Source organism: Gymnodraco acuticeps, unplaced genomic scaffold (genome assembly GCF_902827175.1).
Source record: "Gymnodraco acuticeps unplaced genomic scaffold, fGymAcu1.1, whole genome shotgun sequence".
NCBI lineage: Eukaryota > Metazoa > Chordata > Actinopteri > Perciformes > Bathydraconidae > Gymnodraco > Gymnodraco acuticeps.
Genome location: NW_022991808.1, coordinates 139,591 through 155,947, shown reverse-complemented (window position 1 = coordinate 155,947; position 16,357 = coordinate 139,591). Strand labels below are relative to the sequence as shown.

The 16,357-nt window shown below is 44.7% G+C and overlaps 2 protein-coding genes across 4 annotated transcripts in view; one reads left to right on the top strand and one right to left on the bottom strand.

The window, feature by feature from the left end:
- calua (calumenin a) overlaps positions 1 to 3,172 on the top strand; it is a 26,852-nt gene extending 23,680 nt beyond the window's left edge. For 2 of the 3 annotated variants that reach the window (XM_034199638.1, XM_034199639.1), the window contains exons 4-7: positions 2,075 to 2,241; positions 2,330 to 2,390; positions 2,567 to 2,766; positions 2,849 to 2,953. In XM_034199638.1, coding sequence (XP_034055529.1) covers positions 2,075 to 2,241; positions 2,330 to 2,390; positions 2,567 to 2,766; positions 2,849 to 2,953 — 533 coding nt within the window. Of the gene's footprint in view, positions 1 to 2,074; positions 2,242 to 2,329; positions 2,391 to 2,566; positions 2,767 to 2,848 lie in introns of all 3 variants that reach the window. The other variant, XM_034199637.1, reaches the window with a different exon arrangement.
- A 95-nt stretch (positions 3,173 to 3,267) lies between these two features.
- Positions 3,268 to 8,635, bottom strand: opn1sw1 (opsin 1 (cone pigments), short-wave-sensitive 1). Its single transcript, XM_034199636.1, has 5 exons — positions 8,075 to 8,635; positions 6,639 to 6,807; positions 6,042 to 6,207; positions 4,956 to 5,195; positions 3,268 to 3,395 (listed from the first exon to the last, which is right to left on the bottom strand). The coding sequence occupies exons 1-5, from the start codon at positions 8,412 to 8,414 to the stop codon at positions 3,300 to 3,302; spliced, it is 1,011 nt and encodes a 336-aa protein (XP_034055527.1). The 5' UTR covers positions 8,415 to 8,635; the 3' UTR covers positions 3,268 to 3,299.
- Between the last annotated feature and the right edge of the window lie 7,722 nt (positions 8,636 to 16,357).

The following is a 16,357-nucleotide window of genomic DNA, read 5'->3' as shown; positions in this document are numbered from 1 at the left end:
TGGAAGCAGAATAGACCAAAATAACAAGTACATGAAAAAACGATCTTTTCGCCTGTAATGTCCTCAAACAGTAACTTCATCATGTTGATGGTTGTCTGCTCATTTAATAACTATTCATTCACTAGTTTGTTGTCTGCTCTTGTGCATTGGGAATACTAAAGAAGACCATTGTCTCTGTGTTCTGACCTGTCTGCTGCATTCGACACGGTGAATCATCAGATCCTCCTTCGCACTCTCCAAAAACTTGGAGTTTCAGGCTCTGCACTTTCCCTCCTCACCTCATACCTCAAAGACCGCACCTACAGGGTGACTTGGAGAGGGTCTGAGTCCGACCCTTGTCAATTAACTACGGGGGTCCCTCAGGGCTCTGTTCTTGGTCCCCTCCTCTTCTCCTTGTACACAAACTCGCTCGGATCAGTCATTAGCCCGCATGGTTTTTCTTACCACTGCTACGCTGACGACACCCAATTAATTCTGTCCTTTCCCCGCTCAGAGACCCAGGTCATCGCACGCATCTCTGCTTGTCTAGCTGACATCTCTCAGTGGATGTCTGCTCACCACCTCAAGCTCAACCTTGACAAGACTGAGCTGCTCTTCCTTCCGGGAAAAGATTGTCCAACTCTTGACCTGACAATCAACATCGGCACCTCAGTTGTTTCCCCGACTCAGACTGCAAGGAATCTGGGTGTGACCCTAGATAACAACCTGTCCTTCACTGCAAACATCGCTGCTACAACCCGCTGCTGCAGATACACGCTTTACAACATCAGGAAGATACGTCCCCAGCTGACTCAGAAAGCGACTCAGGTTCTGGTCCAGGCTCTCGTCATCTCACGCCTAGACTACTGCAACTCCCTCCTGGCTGGTCTACCTGCATGTGCCATTCGACCTCTGCAGCTCATCCAGAATGCAGCGGCTCGTCTGGTTTTCAACCTTCCTAAATTCTCCCACACCACTCCGCTCCTCCGCTCCCTTCACTGGCTTCCGGTAACTGCTAGAATCCACTTCAAGACACTGGTACTTGCTTACCGTGCTGCGAATGGATCTGGCCCTTCCTACATCCAGGACATGGTTAAACCGTACACCCCAGCGCGTGCACTACGCTCTGCATCAGCCAAACGACTCGTTGCGCCCTCGCTGCGAGGGGGACCCAAGTTCCCATCGGCGAAAACACGTGGGTTTGCTATCCTGGCTCCAAGATGGTGGAATGAGCTCCCCATTGACATCAGGATGGCAGATAGCTTGCACATCTTCCGGCGCAAACTGAAAACTCATCTCTTTCGACTCCACTTCGAGCGTTAGAACGATTAACGAAGCACTTTTATACTAATAAAGGACTGGATTACCTAAAGCCAGTTGAGTAGCACTTGAAATGTTTGGCTCTATGAAACCTGATATACTTATATGATTCTGTTTTCTTCAAGGTTGTGTCTTCCTGGTCGAATGTACTTATTGTAAGTCGCTTTGGACAAAAGCGTCAGCTAAATGCAATGTAATGTAATGTAATGTAATGTGTTAGCTGATTATTCTGTAGAATTCTGTTGAGTATTAAACACTAAGTGAGTGTGAGGGTATTACAATTAACTGGTCAGTGAGTCAGAGATGTGCAACTATATTTAACTTTTTGTTTTACATTTTTTTATAAATGATTATGGGAAGTGCCCTTTTTCTCACTTGAGCACCCGCCCCCCAAAATGTCTGTATACGTCCCTGCTGGCAGACACAGCGCTCCTGGCTAAAATGCTGGTCACATCCTTATGTAAACAAACACGCATGTAAACAGCAATTTATCAAGGTCAGAAAAGTTATTGAGTTCATTTTTATTTATCGTACAATAGTAAATTAATTGCTTATCGCGACAGGCCTACACACACACACACACACACACACACACACACACACACACACACACACACACTCAAAGAAGGTCCCTGATCTCTGATTGCTCCTGATCTGTGGTTGGTCCTGATCTCTGATTGATCCTGATCTCTGATTGGTTCTGATCTCTGATTGGTCCTGATCTCTGTTTGGTCCTGATCTCTGATTGCTCCTGGTCTTTGATTGGTCCTGACAGAGGACCCTCAGACCGACACAGAGTTTAATTACGTTCACATGATGGCGAGGGACGAGCGGCGCTTCAAAGCCGCCGACACCAACGGAGACCTGATCGCTGACAGGAAGGAGTTCACCGCCTTCCTGCACCCCGAGGACCACAAGCACATGAAGGACATCGTGGTGCAGGTGATGTAACATATATGATATCACTGCTGTAATGTCACATAATGATGTCACTGGTGTGATGTCACTGATGTCATGTGATGGCTCACAGGAAACGATGGAGGACATCGATAAGAACGGAGACGGCTTCATCGACCTGAAGGAGTACATCGGTGAGGAAAACTTTACTGAGTTCACTTCCTGTTGTGGCTCCGTCCAGCAATCAGAGGGCCTCTGGTGTGACTGAACGGTGTGTTTTGTTGGAGATATGTTCACCTCAGAGGACGGGGGGCGTCTCTCAGGTGGTTTATTGACTTATTTCCTCTGACTGACATGTCTCTGTGTGCAGGAGACATGTTCACCTCAGAGGACGGCGAGGACGAGCCGGACTGGGTGGCGTCGGAGCGTCAGCAGTTCTCAGAGTTCAGAGACAAGAACGGTGATGGGAAGATGGACCAGGAGGAGACTCTGGACTGGATCCTGCCGTCGGACTACGACCACGCTGAGGCCGAGGCCAAGCACCTTCTGCACGAATCCGACGCCAACCAGGTACCTTTCACCTTATTATATTATTATTATATTACCACCTCATCATCAGCCTTCATTAACCACATGACTCCTGCTGTCTCAGGACGGGAAGCTAACCAGAGACGAGATCCTGAGTAAGTTTGAGGTGTTCGTCGGCAGTCAGGTGACGGACTTCGGGGAGGCGTTACTGCGACACGACGAGTTCTAGAGGCCAGTCGCAATACAAACACAATCATTTATTTTTTAAAGCTGGTCAAACTAAAAACGCTGTGGATTCATAGATTTATAATGATATTTGATGTTTTATAATATTTCCTTCTCTGGGGATGTTTATATCCAGGTCTCGTTCAGAGTTCAGGTGATGAGGTCAGAGGATGTGTAAATACAGATATTTTCTGATTCAATAAAGTCTTTCTTCACATATAAAGGTGTTGGTCTTTCTGAGAGAAGTTGGACATCGAATGGATCAGAGACTGTGTTTTACATTTCATTTATTTTATTATATTTACATTATCAGCAATCATCCTTTAATCAGTCGTCATTTTGTCCCATCGTTAAGACACTGAGGACACCTCAGTCTTTGAGGTAGACACTTTAGAGTCGTCCTCCGTGTTCTTCCCAAACACTGTCTCCATGATGCAGCCTTTAAACTGAGGTGAGAAGAAGAGAAATCACGTGTTAGACATCCTGTTCACCTGTCTGTCTGTCTGTCTGTCTGTCTGTCTGTCTGTCTGTCTGTCTGTCTGTCTGTCTGTCTCTCTCCTCTCTGTCTCTCTCCTGTCTGTCTGTCTCTCTCCTGTCTGTCTCTCTCCTGTCTGTCTCTCACCTGTCTGTCTCTCTCCTGTCTGTCTGTCTCTCTGTCTGTCTGTCTGTCTGTCTGTCTGTCTGTCTGTCTGTCTGTCTGTCTGTCTGTCTGTCTTCTCTCTCCTCTCTGTCTCTCTCCTGTCTGTCTGTCTGTCTGTCTGTCTGTCTGTCTGTCTGTCTGTCTCTCTCCTGTCTGTCTCTCTCCTGTCTGTCTCTCACCTGTCTGTCTCTCTCCTGTCTGTCTCTCTGTCTGTCTCTCTGTCTGTCTGTCTGTCTGTCTGTCTGTCTGTCTGTCTGTCTGTCTGTCTGTCTGTCTGTCTGTCTGTCTGTCTGTCTGTCTGTCTGTCTGTCTGTCTGTCTGTCTGTCTGTCTGTCTCTCTCCTCTCTGTCTCTCTCCTGTCTGTCTGTCTGTCTGTCTGTCTGTCTGTCTGTCTGTCTGTCTGTCTGTCTGTCTGTCTGTCTGTCTCTCCTGTCTCTCACCTGTCTGTCTCTCACCTGTCTCTCACCTGTCTGTCTCTCACCTGTCTCTCACCTGTCTGTCTCTCACCTGTCTGTCTCTCACCTGTCTCTCACCTGTCTGTCTGTCTGTCTCTCACCTGTCTCTCTCTCACCTGTCTGTCTCTCACCTGTCTGTCTCTCTCCTGTCTCTCACCTGTCTGTGTCTCACCTGTCTGTCTCTCACCTGTCTGTCTCTCACCTGTCTGTCTCTCACCTGTCTTTCTCTCACCTGTCTGTCTCTCACCTGTCTGTCCCACCTGTCTGTCTCTCACCTGTCTGTCTCTCACCTGTCTGTCTCTCTCCTGTCTCTCACCTGTCTGTCTCTCACCTGTCTGTCTCTCACCTGTCTGTCTGTCCCACCTGTCTGTCCCACCTGTCTGTCTCTCACCTGTCTCTCACCTGTCTGTCTCTCACCAGTCTGTCTCTCACCTGTCTGTCTGTCTCTCTCTCTCCTGTCTCTCACCTGTCTGTCTCTCACCTGTCTCTCACCTGTCTGTCTCTCACCTGTCTGTCTGTCTGTCTCTCACCTGTCTCTCACCTGTCTGTCTCTCACCTGTCTCTCACCTGTCTCTCTCTCACCTGTCTCTCTCTCACCTGTCTGTCTCTCACCTGTCTGTCTCTCTCCTGTCTGTCTCTCACCTGTCTGTCTCTCACCTGTCTGTCTCTCACCTGTCTGTCTCTCACCTGTCTGTCTCTCACCTGTCTGTCTCTCACCTGTCTGTCTCTCTCTTGTCTCTCACCTGTCTGTCTCTCACCTGTCTCTCACCTGTCTGTCTGTCCCACCTGTCTGTCTCTCTCTTGTCTCTCACCTGTCTGTCTCTCTCTTGTCTCTCACCTGTCTGTCTCTCACCTGTCTGTCTCTCACCTGTCTCTCACCTGTCTGTCTGTCCCACCTGTCTGTCTCTCACCTGTTTGTTCATGAAGGTGTAGATCAGAGGGTTGTAGACGCAGGAGCTCTTGGAGAATATGGCAGGGATGGCCACCAGTCTGTAGTCTTTGTTCGGATCCGTGGAGTAGGCGAAGTACAGGGCAGCGAGGGCGTAGGGAGCGTAACAGACGACGAAGGATCCCACCATCACCACGATCATCCTGGAGACCTCCTTCTCTGCCTTCTGGGTGGAGACAGACTCCGCCTGCTGCGCCGCCACCTACACAACAACAGGAAACATGAATCTACACACCAACGCTGACTGATGGATGGGTGTATAGAGACACAGCTCTGAGGGTCCTCAGCAACTGATGTGTGTGTAGATGTATAGATCTACAGAGGTATAGATCTACAGAGGTATGGATCTACAGATCTGCAGAGGTATAGATCTACAGAGGTATAGATCTGCAGAGGTATGGATCTACAGATCTGCAGAGGTATAGATCTACAGAGGTATAGATCTACAGAGGTATGGATCTACAGATCTGCAGAGGTATAGATCTACAGAGGTATAGATCTGCAGAGGTATGGATCTACAGATCTGCAGAGGTATAGATCTACAGAGGTATAGATCTACAGAGGTATAGATCTACAGATCTGCAGAGGTATAGATCTACAGAGGTATAGATCTGCAGAGGTATGGATCTACAGATCTGCAGAGGTATAGATCTACAGAGGTATAGATCTGCAGAGGTATAGATCTGCAGAGGTATAGATCTACAGAGGTATAGATCTGCAGAGGTATAGATATAGAGAGGTATAGATCTGCAGAGGTATAGATCTGCAGTGGTATAGATCTACAGAGGTATAGATCTGCAGAGGTATAGATCTACAGAGGTATAGATCTATAGAGGTATAGATCTACAGAGGTATAGATCTACAGAGGTATAGATCTACAGGTATAGATCTACAGAGGTATAGATCTGCAGAGGTATAGATCTACAGAGGTATAGATCTATAGAGGTATAGATCTGCAGAGGTATAGATCTACAGAGGTATAGATCTGCAGTGGTATAGATCTACAGAGGTATAGATCTGCGGAGGTATAGATGGGTAGGGGACTCACGGCTCTGAGGGTCATCAGCAGCTGGCCGTAGCAGAAGATGATGATGCTGAGCGGCATGATGAAGCAGGTCACCATCAGGAAGAAGGTGTAGCTGCTGCAGTGATACTCCTCATTGTGAGTGTACCAGTCCGGTCCACAGGCGCAGCCCAGGCCTTCAGGGATGTACCTGACACCAGAACCATATTAGACCTGATACTATCTGAGAAGAACTGAGATAAACCTTAGACCACCTGAGATAAACCTGAGATCACCTGAGACCACCTGGGATAAACCTGAGACCACCTGAGACCACCTGAGATCACCTGAGACCACCTGAGATAAACCTGAGATCACCTGAGACCACCTGGGATAAACCTGAGACCACCTGAGACCACCTGAGATCACCTGAGATCCCCTGAGATAAACCTTAGACCACCTGGGATAAACCTGAGATCACCTGAGATCCCCTGAGACCACCTGAGACCACCTGAGATCACCTGAGATCCCCTGAGACCACCTGAGATCCCCTGAGACCACCTGAGATAAACCTGAGACCACCTGAGACCACCTGAGATAAACCTGAGAACACCTGCAGAGGCAGCAGACCCGGTCCCCTACCTGCTCCAGCCGAAGAAAGGTGGGATGGCACAGCCGACCCCCATGAACCAGGTGAAGCCGACCGCGGCCAGAGCATGTTCGTTGCTGAACGTGAAGGCCCCCAGCGGCTTGCAGATCACAAAATACCTCTCCAGAGACAAAACTGCCAGAGACCAGGCCGTCACCAGCCCTGAAGTCAGAGGAGAACAGGGAGTTGCAGGTCAACAGGAAGTCAGAGGAGAACAGGGATTGCAGGTCAACAGGAAGTCAGAGGAGAACAGGGAGTTGCAGGTCAACAGGAAGTCAGAGGAGAACAGGGATTGCAGGTCAACAGGAAGTCAGAGGAGAACAGGGATTGCAGGTCAACAGGAAGTCAGAGGAGAACAGGGATTGCAGGTCAACAGGAAGTCAGAGGAGAACAGGGAGTTGCAGGTCAACAGGAAGTCAGAGGAGAACAGGGATTGCAGGTCAACAGGATGTCAGAGGAGAACACAGGAACCCTTTGTCACTTCCCTATCTGCAGTGCACATGTGCGAGATGGTCCGCCATATTTGACAACTACATACGGCAACCCAAGTAGGACACTTGACACAGTGGCTTTTGGCAAAGCTCAAAAAGAAAACTCGAGAGAGAGATGAGTTATTGTTATTACAACGTGACTTCACTATTATTTAACAGCTCTTTTTATTGGGTTCTTTGTCAGAATAAGTGAGAAATGGATTTAACTTCTGTTAGACAGCCATATGCCATACATGTTTGCATACTTTCACAGTAAATATTTATTCAGTATGTATAAATAGTATATAAATAATAGTGAAGTCACGTTGTAATAACAATAACTCATCCCTCTCGAGTTTTCCTCTTGAGCTTTGCCAAAAGCCACTGTGTCAAGTGTCCTTCTTGGGTTGCCGTCCGGAGTTCTCCAATATGGCGGACCATCTCGCACATGCACACTGCAGATCAGGTAGTGACACCCTAACGTAACCTACACACGGTTCCGTCTCGTTGACGCTTGCCGGTAGGCGTATCTGGCTTGCGACCAACAGCCAATCACATGAATCTCCTGCCCCGGACACACAAAGAGCGCGTTTGATTGGCTAGAGCTTGTACTGGCATATGATTTGATTTGCTGGCACTTCCGTCGACGCTTGAAAAGTTGAACTTTTCTCAACTTTCAGCGCGAGCAACGGAACCACAATGCAGTTCGGCAAAGCGTGACGTCACCCCATTCAAAGTGAAGGGGAAGCGTCTCCGTTGAAGCTCGTAACGAAACCGTGTGTAGGAACCCGTTCACTACAGATTTAGAAAAAGCATTCAACAAAATAACTAATACATTTAGAAGCTTTTATTTCGACGTGTAATATTTCCTGTGAATTCAGAATCTATAATATGAAAATCCTTAAGGTAAACGTCGATGATTTATTCTCTTATTTGTTGGTATAAATAATAAGATATACCTGCGATGGAACCCATGGTGGCCTCCAGGGCGCACATGGTGTGACCCAGGAAGTAATAGCCTCTGGCGCTGCAGATGAACACCTGGCTGACGGAGAAGGTGGTGAAGATGAAGCCCGCGAACGACACGTTCACCAGGATGTAGTTCAGAGGAACCCTCAGCTTCTTGTGCTTCAGCGTGACGAAGAGCACGAGTAGGTTGAGAGGCGTCCCGGCAAAGAAGACAAAGCCCATGAAGATGGTCTGCAGGTAGAAGGCCCAGCGGGGGGCCAGGTGATACTGAGGGCCTTCGAAGGGACTGATGTTCGAGACATTCTCGTAAAGGTGGAAGTCCTTCCCCATCGTGACCTCCGACTGTATAACACAGCTCCAGTCTGCAGCCTCTTTATATACGCAGAGATAACCCAACCCTCCCGTCTGATAAACCCTAACTCCAGTCCTCTTTATCAACACACCGATAATAACCAGATAACTACGAGGATTTACTCCTAAAGCTGCTTTTCTGCAGCTTTCAGACGGACTGAGTCCATGACGACCCTCATACTCACCTTTGTGAGGAGCTTTCTTTGAGAACAGATAACAAACATGCTGCTGAATGGTTTTAGTCCGTCACGCTAATAGCTCATGTTCTGAGTAACATCCATCTCCCCTCTTCACTGTGTGAGATACAGACAGGAAGATCAAAATGCTGTTTCTCACAATCCTGAGGAATAAAAGTTCAAACCAACTTACAAAAGCAGCCTGCAACCGTTCTGCGCATTACAAAGAAGGGCTCTAAGCGTAATCAGTAATGTTGGATATCTTGAACACACTCATTCATTATTCTTAAAGTCACACACACTGGAGTTTACTGATCTGGTTACCTTTCAAAGTGCATCATGTACAGAGCAAGACATCATCTACTTCCTGGAAACTACAGACGTTGTTCACAGACAGAGAGGGGGGGTCTCATCTGAGAGGAGATCTACATCTGAAACAACTCGAGGTCAGAAGAACGATCTGTGGGGGGTTTGATGGAGCACTTTGGAGCAGGAGTTCAAACAAAGCACACATAGCATTCACTTTGAAGGATGCACAGAAACACTTCATAAGAATGAAGAAAGGAGATTGAAGAGGAGAAGTGATTGAAAGGATAATCATTGATCAGCAGTAAGTAAGGGAGATCAATAAGCATCTGCTTCCTCCTGCTCCCTTCGGACACATAGGATTTATTATTATTAATATTATTAATATTTTTGTTGAATATATAAATATTATTATGAATATTGATAAATGCTATATTCTAACAATACGGTATTCACATTTGTTATTTTAATCTGTTTGAAATAAAGATGGAACTGAAATGAATAAAAGATCTATCTCTGTGCTGCTGCTCCTCCTTGTGTTGCACCTCTGAAGTCTCATTGATCTGTGTACTGTCTCTACTGAAGTCACAGAGCTGTCCGTCTGTGACTTCAGGTTCTGCTTAACCCTTCACCTGAGCGCACTGTGTAAATCCACTCAGACCCTCGGATTACACCGAAGATTCACTGCTCCCACTTAACTGATTTAACCTGCTGTAAGCCGCTGTTAACCACTTTAAACCACTTTGAACCACTTTAAACCACTTTGAACCGATTAGCCCGGGTCTGAAAGGACCAAGCGTTAGCCAGAGGAAGCAGATTAAAAGGGTTAATCTCTGTTTCGGTTATACAACAAATGCTTCATCTTCACGAGACAGAGCGGAGGACAGGTCAGGGTTCATATCCTCTTCTATAAGTCTGGTTCTCTGGTTCTGTGTTTCTACAGGTCTGGTTATCTGGTTCTATAGGTCTGGTTCTGTGTTTCTACAGGTCTGGTTCTGTGTTTCTATAGGTCTGGTTCTGTGTTTCTATAGGTCTGGTTCTGTGTTTTTACAGGTCTGGTTCTGTGTTTCTATAGGTCTGGTTCTCTGGTTCTGTGTTTCTATAGGTCTGGTTCTGTGTTTCTACAGGTCTGGTTCTGTGTTTCTATAGGTCTGGTTATCTGGTTCTGTGTTTCTATAGGTCTGGTTCTGTGTTACTATAGGTCTGGTTCTGTGTTTCTATAGGTCTGGTTCTGTGTTTCTACAGGTCTGGTTCTGTGTTTATATAGGTCTGGTTCTGTGTTTCTATAAGTCTGGTTCTCTGGTTCTGTGTTTCTATAGGTCTGGTTCTGTGTTTCTATAGGTCTGGTTCGGTGTTTCTACAGGTCTGGTTCTGTGTTTCTATAGGTCTGGTTCTGTGTTTCTATAAGTCTGGTTCTGTGTTTCTATAGGTCTGGTTCTGTGTTTCCATAGGTCTGGTTCTGTGTTTCTATAAGTCTGGTTCTCTGGTTCTGTGTTTCTACAGGTCTGGTTCTGTGTTTCTACAGGTCTGGTTCTGTGTTTCTATAGGTCTGGTTCTGTGTTTCTACAGGTCTGGTTCTGTGTTTCTACAGATCTGGTTCTGTGTTTCTACATGTCTGGTTCTGTGTTTCTGTGTTTCTGTGTTTCTATATGTCTGGTTCTGTGTTTCTGTGTTTCTATATGTCTGGTTCTGTGTTTCTACAGGTCTGGTTCTGTGTTTCTATAGGTCTGGTTCTGTGTTTCTATATGTCTGGTTCTGTGTTTCTACAGGTCTGGTTCTGTGTTTCTATAGGTCTGGTTCTGTGTTTCTACGGGTCTGGTTCTGTGTTTCTATAGGTCTGGTTCTGTGTTTCTGTGTTTCTATATGTCTGGTTCTGTGTTTCTACAGGTCTGGTTCTGTGTTTCTGTGTTTCTGTGTTTCTATATGTCTGGTTCTGTGTTTCTATAGGTCTGGTTCTGTGTTTCTATAGGTCTGGTTCGGTGTTTCTACAGGTCTGGTTCTGTGTTTCTATAGGTCTGGTTCTGTGTTTCTACAGGTCTGGTTCTGTGTTTCTATAGGTCTGGTTCTGTGTTTCTATAGATCGGGTTCTGTGTTTCTATAAGTCTGGTTCTCTGGTTCTGTGTTTCTATAAGTCTGGTTCTCTGGTTCTGTGTTTCTATAGGTCTGGTTCTGTGTTTCTGTGTTTCTATATGTCTGGTTCTGTGTTTCTGTGTTTCTACATGTCTGGTTCTGTGTTTCTGTGAATCTGTGTTTCTATAGGTCTGGTTCTGTGTTTCTATAGGTCTGGTTCTGTGTTTCTACAGGTCTGGTTCTGTGTTTCTACAGGTCTGGTTCTGTGTTTCTATAGGTCTGGTTCTGTGTTTCTGTATGTCTGGTTCTGTGTTTCTATGTTTCTATAGGTCTGGTTCTGTGTTTCTATAGGTCTGGTTCTGTGTTTCTACAGGTCTGGTTCTGTGTTTCTATAGGTCTGGTTCTGTGTTTCTATATGCCTGGTTCTGTGTTTCTATAGGTCTGGTTCTGTGTTTCTACAGGTCTGGTTCTGTGTTTCTATAGGTCTGGTTCTGTGTTTCTGTGTTTCTGTGTTTCTATATGTCTGGTTCTGTGTTTCTACAGGTCTGGTTCTGTGTTTCTATAGGTCTGGTTCTGTGTTTCTACAGGTCTGGTTCTGTGTTTCTATAGGTCTGGTTCTGTGTTTCTGTGTTTCTGTGTTTCTATATGTCTGGTTCTGTGTTTCTACAGGTCTGGTTCTGTGTTTCTATAAGTCTGGTTCTGTGTTTCTATAGGTCTGGTTCTGTGTTTCTACAGGTCTGGTTCTGTGTTTCTATATTTCTGGTTCTGTGTTTCTACATGTCTGGTTCTGTGTTTCTGTGTTTCTGTGTTTCTATAAGTCTGGTTCTGTGTTTCTACAGGTCTGGTTCTGTGTTTCTATAGGTCTGGTTCTGTGTTTCTATAGGTCTGGTTCTGTGTTTCTACAGGTCTGGTTCTGTGTTTCTACAGGTCTGGTTCTGTGTTTCTATAATTCTGGTTCTGTGTTTCTACAGGTCTGGTTCTGTGTTTCTACAGGTCTGGTTCTGTGTTTCTATAAGTCTGGTTCTGTGTTTCTATAGGTCTGGTTCTGTGTTTCTATAAGTCTGGTTCTCTGTTTCTATAGGTCTGGTTCTGTGTTTCAATAGGTCTGGTTCTGTGTTTCTATAAGTCTGGTTCTGTGTTTCTATAGGTCTGGTTCTGTGTTTATATAGGTCTGGTTCTGTGTTTCTATAAGTCTGGTTCTGTGTTTCTATAGGTTTGGTTCTGTGTTTCTATAGGTCTGGTTCTGTGTTTCTATAAGTCTGGTTCTGTGTTTCTACAGGTCTGTTTCTGTGTTTCTATAGGTCTGGTTCTGTGTTTCTATAGGTCTGGTTCTGTGTTTCTATAGGTCTGGTTCTGTGTTTCTATAGGTCTGGTTCTGTGTTTCTACAGGTCTGGTTCTGTGTTTCTACAGGTCTGGTTCTGTGTTTCTATAGGTCTGGTTCTGTGTTTCTAGAGGTCTGGTTCTGTGTTTTTACAGGTCTGGTTCTGTGTTTCTATAGGTCTGGTTCTCTGGTTCTGTGTTTCTATAGGTCTGGTTCTGTGTTTCTATAGGTCTGGTTCTGTGTTTCTACAGGTCTGGTTCTGTGTTTCTATAGGTCTGGTTCTGTGTTTCTATAGGTCTGGTTCGGTGTTTCTACAGGTCTGGTTCTGTGTTTCTATAGGTCTGGTTCTGTGTTTCTATAAGTCTGGTTCTGTGTTTCTATATGTCTGGTTCTGTGTTTCTATAGGTCTGGTTCTGTGTTTCTATAAGTCTGGTTCTCTGGTTCTGTGTTTCTACAGGTCTGGTTCTGTGTTTCTACAGGTCTGGTTCTGTGTTTCTATAGGTCTGGTTCTGTGTTTCTACAGGTCTGGTTCTGTGTTTCTACAGATCTGGTTCTGTGTTTCTATAGGTCTGGTTCTGTGTTTCTACATGTCTGGTTCTGTGTTTCTGTGTTTCTGTGTTTCTATATGTCTGGTTCTGTGTTTCTGTGTTTCTGTGTTTCTATATGTCTGGTTCTGTGTTTCTACAGGTCTGGTTCTGTGTTTCTATAGGTCTGGTTCTGTGTTTCTATATGTCTGGTTCTGTGTTTCTACAGGTCTGGTTCTGTGTTTCTATAGGTCTGGTTCTGTGTTTCTATATGTCTGGTTCTGTGTTTCTATAGGTCTGGTTCTGTGTTTCTACAGGTCTGGTTCTGTGTTTCTATAGGTCTGGTTCTGTGTTTCTGTGTTTCTGTGTTTCTACATGTCTGGTTCTGTGTTTCTACAGGTCTGGTTCTGTGTTTCTGTGTTTCTGTGTTTCTATATGTCTGGTTCTGTGTTTCTATAGGTCTGGTTCTGTGTTTCTATAGGTCTGGTTCTGTGTTTCTATAGGTCTGGTTCTGTGTTTCTATAGGTCTGGTTCGGTGTTTCTACAGGTCTGGTTCTGTGTTTCTATAGGTCTGGTTCTGTGTTTCTATAGGTCTGGTTCTGTGTTTCTATAGGTCTGGTTCTGTGTTTCTATAGGTCTGGTTCTGTGTTTCTACAGGTCTGGTTCTGTGTTTCTATAGGTCTGGTTCTGTGTTTCTACAGGTCTGGTTCTGTGTTTCTATAGGTCTGGTTCTGTGTTTCTATAGGTCGGGTTCTGTGTTTCTATAAGTCTGGTTCTCTGGTTCCGTGTTTCTACAGGTCTGGTTCTGTTTTTCTATAGGTCTGGTTCTGTGTTTCTGTGTTTCTGTGTTTCTATATGTCTGGTTCTGTGTTTCTGTGTTTCTACATGTCTGGTTCTGTGTTTCTGTGTTTCTGTGTTTCTATAGGTCTGGTTCTGTGTTTCTACAGGTCTCGTTCTGTGTTTCTACAGGTCTGGTTCTGTGTTTCTATAGGTCTGGTTCTGTGTTTCTATATGTCTGGTTCTGTGTTTCTGTGTTTCTGTGTTTCTATAGGTCTGGTTCTGTGTTTCTATAGGTCTGGTTCTGTGTTTCTACAGGTCTGGTTCTGTGTTTCTATAGGTCTGGTTCTGTGTTTCTATATGCCTGGTTCTGTGTTTCTATAGGTCTGGTTCTGTGTTTCTACAGGTCTGGTTCTGTGTTTCTATAGGTCTTGTTCTGTGTTTCTATAGGTCTGGTTCTGTGTTTCTGTGTTTCTATATGTCTGGTTCTGTGTTTCTACAGGTCTGGTTCTGTGTTTCTATAGGTCTGGTTCTGTGTTTCTACAGGTCTGGTTCTGTGTTTCTATAGGTCTGGTTCTGTGTTTCTGTGTTTCTGTGTTTCTGTGTTTCTATATGTCTGGTTCTGTGTTTCTACAGGTCTGGTTCTGTGTTTCTATAAGTCTAGTTCTGTGTTTCTATAGGTCTGGTTCTGTGTTTCTACAGGTCTGATTCTGTGTTTCTATATTTCTGGTTCTGTGTTTCTACATGTCTGGTTCTGTGTTTCTGTGTTTCTGTGTTTCTATAAGTCTGGTTCTGTGTTTCTACAGGTCTGGTTCTGTGTTTCTATAGGTCTTGTTCTGTGTTTCTATAGGTCTGGTTCTGTGTTTCTACAGGTCTGGTTCTGTGTTTCTACAGGTCTGGTTCTGTGTTTCTATAATTCTGGTTCTGTGTTTCTACAGGTCTGGTTCTGTGTTTCTACAGGTCTGGTTCTGTGTTTCTATAAGTCTGGTTCTGTGTTTCTATAGGTCTGGTTCTGTGTTTCTATAAGTCTGGTTCTGTGTTTCTATAAGTCTGGTTCTGTGTTTCTATAGGTCTGGTTCTGTGTTTCTACAGGTCTGGTTCTGTGTTTCTATATTTCTGGTTCTGTGTTTCTACATGTCTGGTTCGGTTTTTCTGTGTTTCTGTGTTTCTATAAGTCTGGTTCTGTGTTTCTACAGGTCTGGTTCTGTGTTTCTATAGGTCTTGTTCTGTGTTTCTACAGGTCTGGTTCTGTGTTTCTACAGGTCTGGTTCTGTGTTTCTACAGGTCTGGTTCTGTGTTTCTATAATTCTGGTTCTGTGTTTCTACAGGTCTGGTTCTGTGTTTCTACAGGTCTGGTTCTGTGTTTCTATAAGTCTGGTTCTGTGTTTCTATAGGTCTGGTTCTGTGTTTCTATAAGTCTGGTTCTGTGTTTCTATAGGTCTGGTTCTGTGTTTCAATAGGTCTGGTTCTGTGTTTCTATAGGTCTGGTTCTGTGTTTCTATAGGTCTGGTTCTGTGTTTCTATAAGTCTGGTTCTGTGTTTCTATAGGTCTGGTTCTGTGTTTCTATAGGTCTGGTTCTGTGTTTCTATAAGTCTGGTTCTGTGTTTCTACAGGTCTGTTTCTGTGTTTCTATAAGTCTGGTTCTGTGTTTCTACAGGTCTGTTTCTGTGTATCTATAGGTCTGGTTCTGTGTTTCTACAGGTCTGTTTCTGTGTTTCTATAGGTCTGGTTCTGTGTTTCTATAAGTCTGGTTCTGTGTTTCTACAGGTCTGGTTCTGTGTTTCTATAGGTCTGGTTCTGTGTTTCTATAAGTCTGGTTCTGTGTTTCTACAGGTCTGATCTGTGTTTCTATATTTCTGGTTCTGTGTTTCTACATGTCTGGTTCTGTGTTTCTGTGTTTCTGTGTTTCTATAAGTCTGGTTCTGTGTTTCTACAGGTCTGGTTCTGTGTTTCTATAGGTCTTGTTCTGTGTTTCTATAGGTCTGGTTCTGTGTTTCTATAAGTCTGGTTCTGTGTTTCTATAGGTCTGGTTCTGTGTTTCAATAGGTCTGGTTCTGTGTTTCTATAAGTCTGGTTCTGTGTTTCTATAGGTCTGGTTCTGTGTTTCTATAGGTCTGGTTCTGTGTTTCTATAAGTCTGGTTCTGTGTTTCTATAGGTCTGGTTCTGTGTTTCTATAGGTCTGGTTCTGTGTTTCTATAAGTCTGTTTCTGTGTTTCTATAGGTCTGGTTCTGTGTTTCTATAGGTCTGGTTCTGTGTTTCTACAGGTCTGTTTCTGGGTTTCTATAGGTCTGGTTCTGTGTTTCTATAGGTCTGGTTCTGTGTTTCTATAAGTCTGGTTCTGTGTTTCTACAGGTCTGTTTCTGTGTTTCTATAAGTCTGGTTCTGTGTTTCTACAGGTCTGTTTCTGTGTTTCTACAGGTCTGGTTCTGTGTTTCTATAGGTCTGTTTCTGTGTTTCTATAAGTCTGGTTCTGTGTTTCTATAGGTCTGGTTCTGTGTTTCTATAAGTCTGGTTCTGTGTTTCTATAAGTCTGGTTCTGTGTTTCTATAGGTCTGGTTCTGTGTTTCTATAGGTCTGGTTCTGTGTTTCTATAAGTCTGGTTCTGTGTTTCTATAGGTCTGGTTCTGTGTTTCTATAGGTCTGGTTCTGTGTTTCTATAAGTCTGGTTCTGTGTTTCTATAGGTCTGGTTCTGTGTTTCTATAGGTCTGGTTCTGTGTTTCTATAAGTCTGGTTCTGTGTTTCT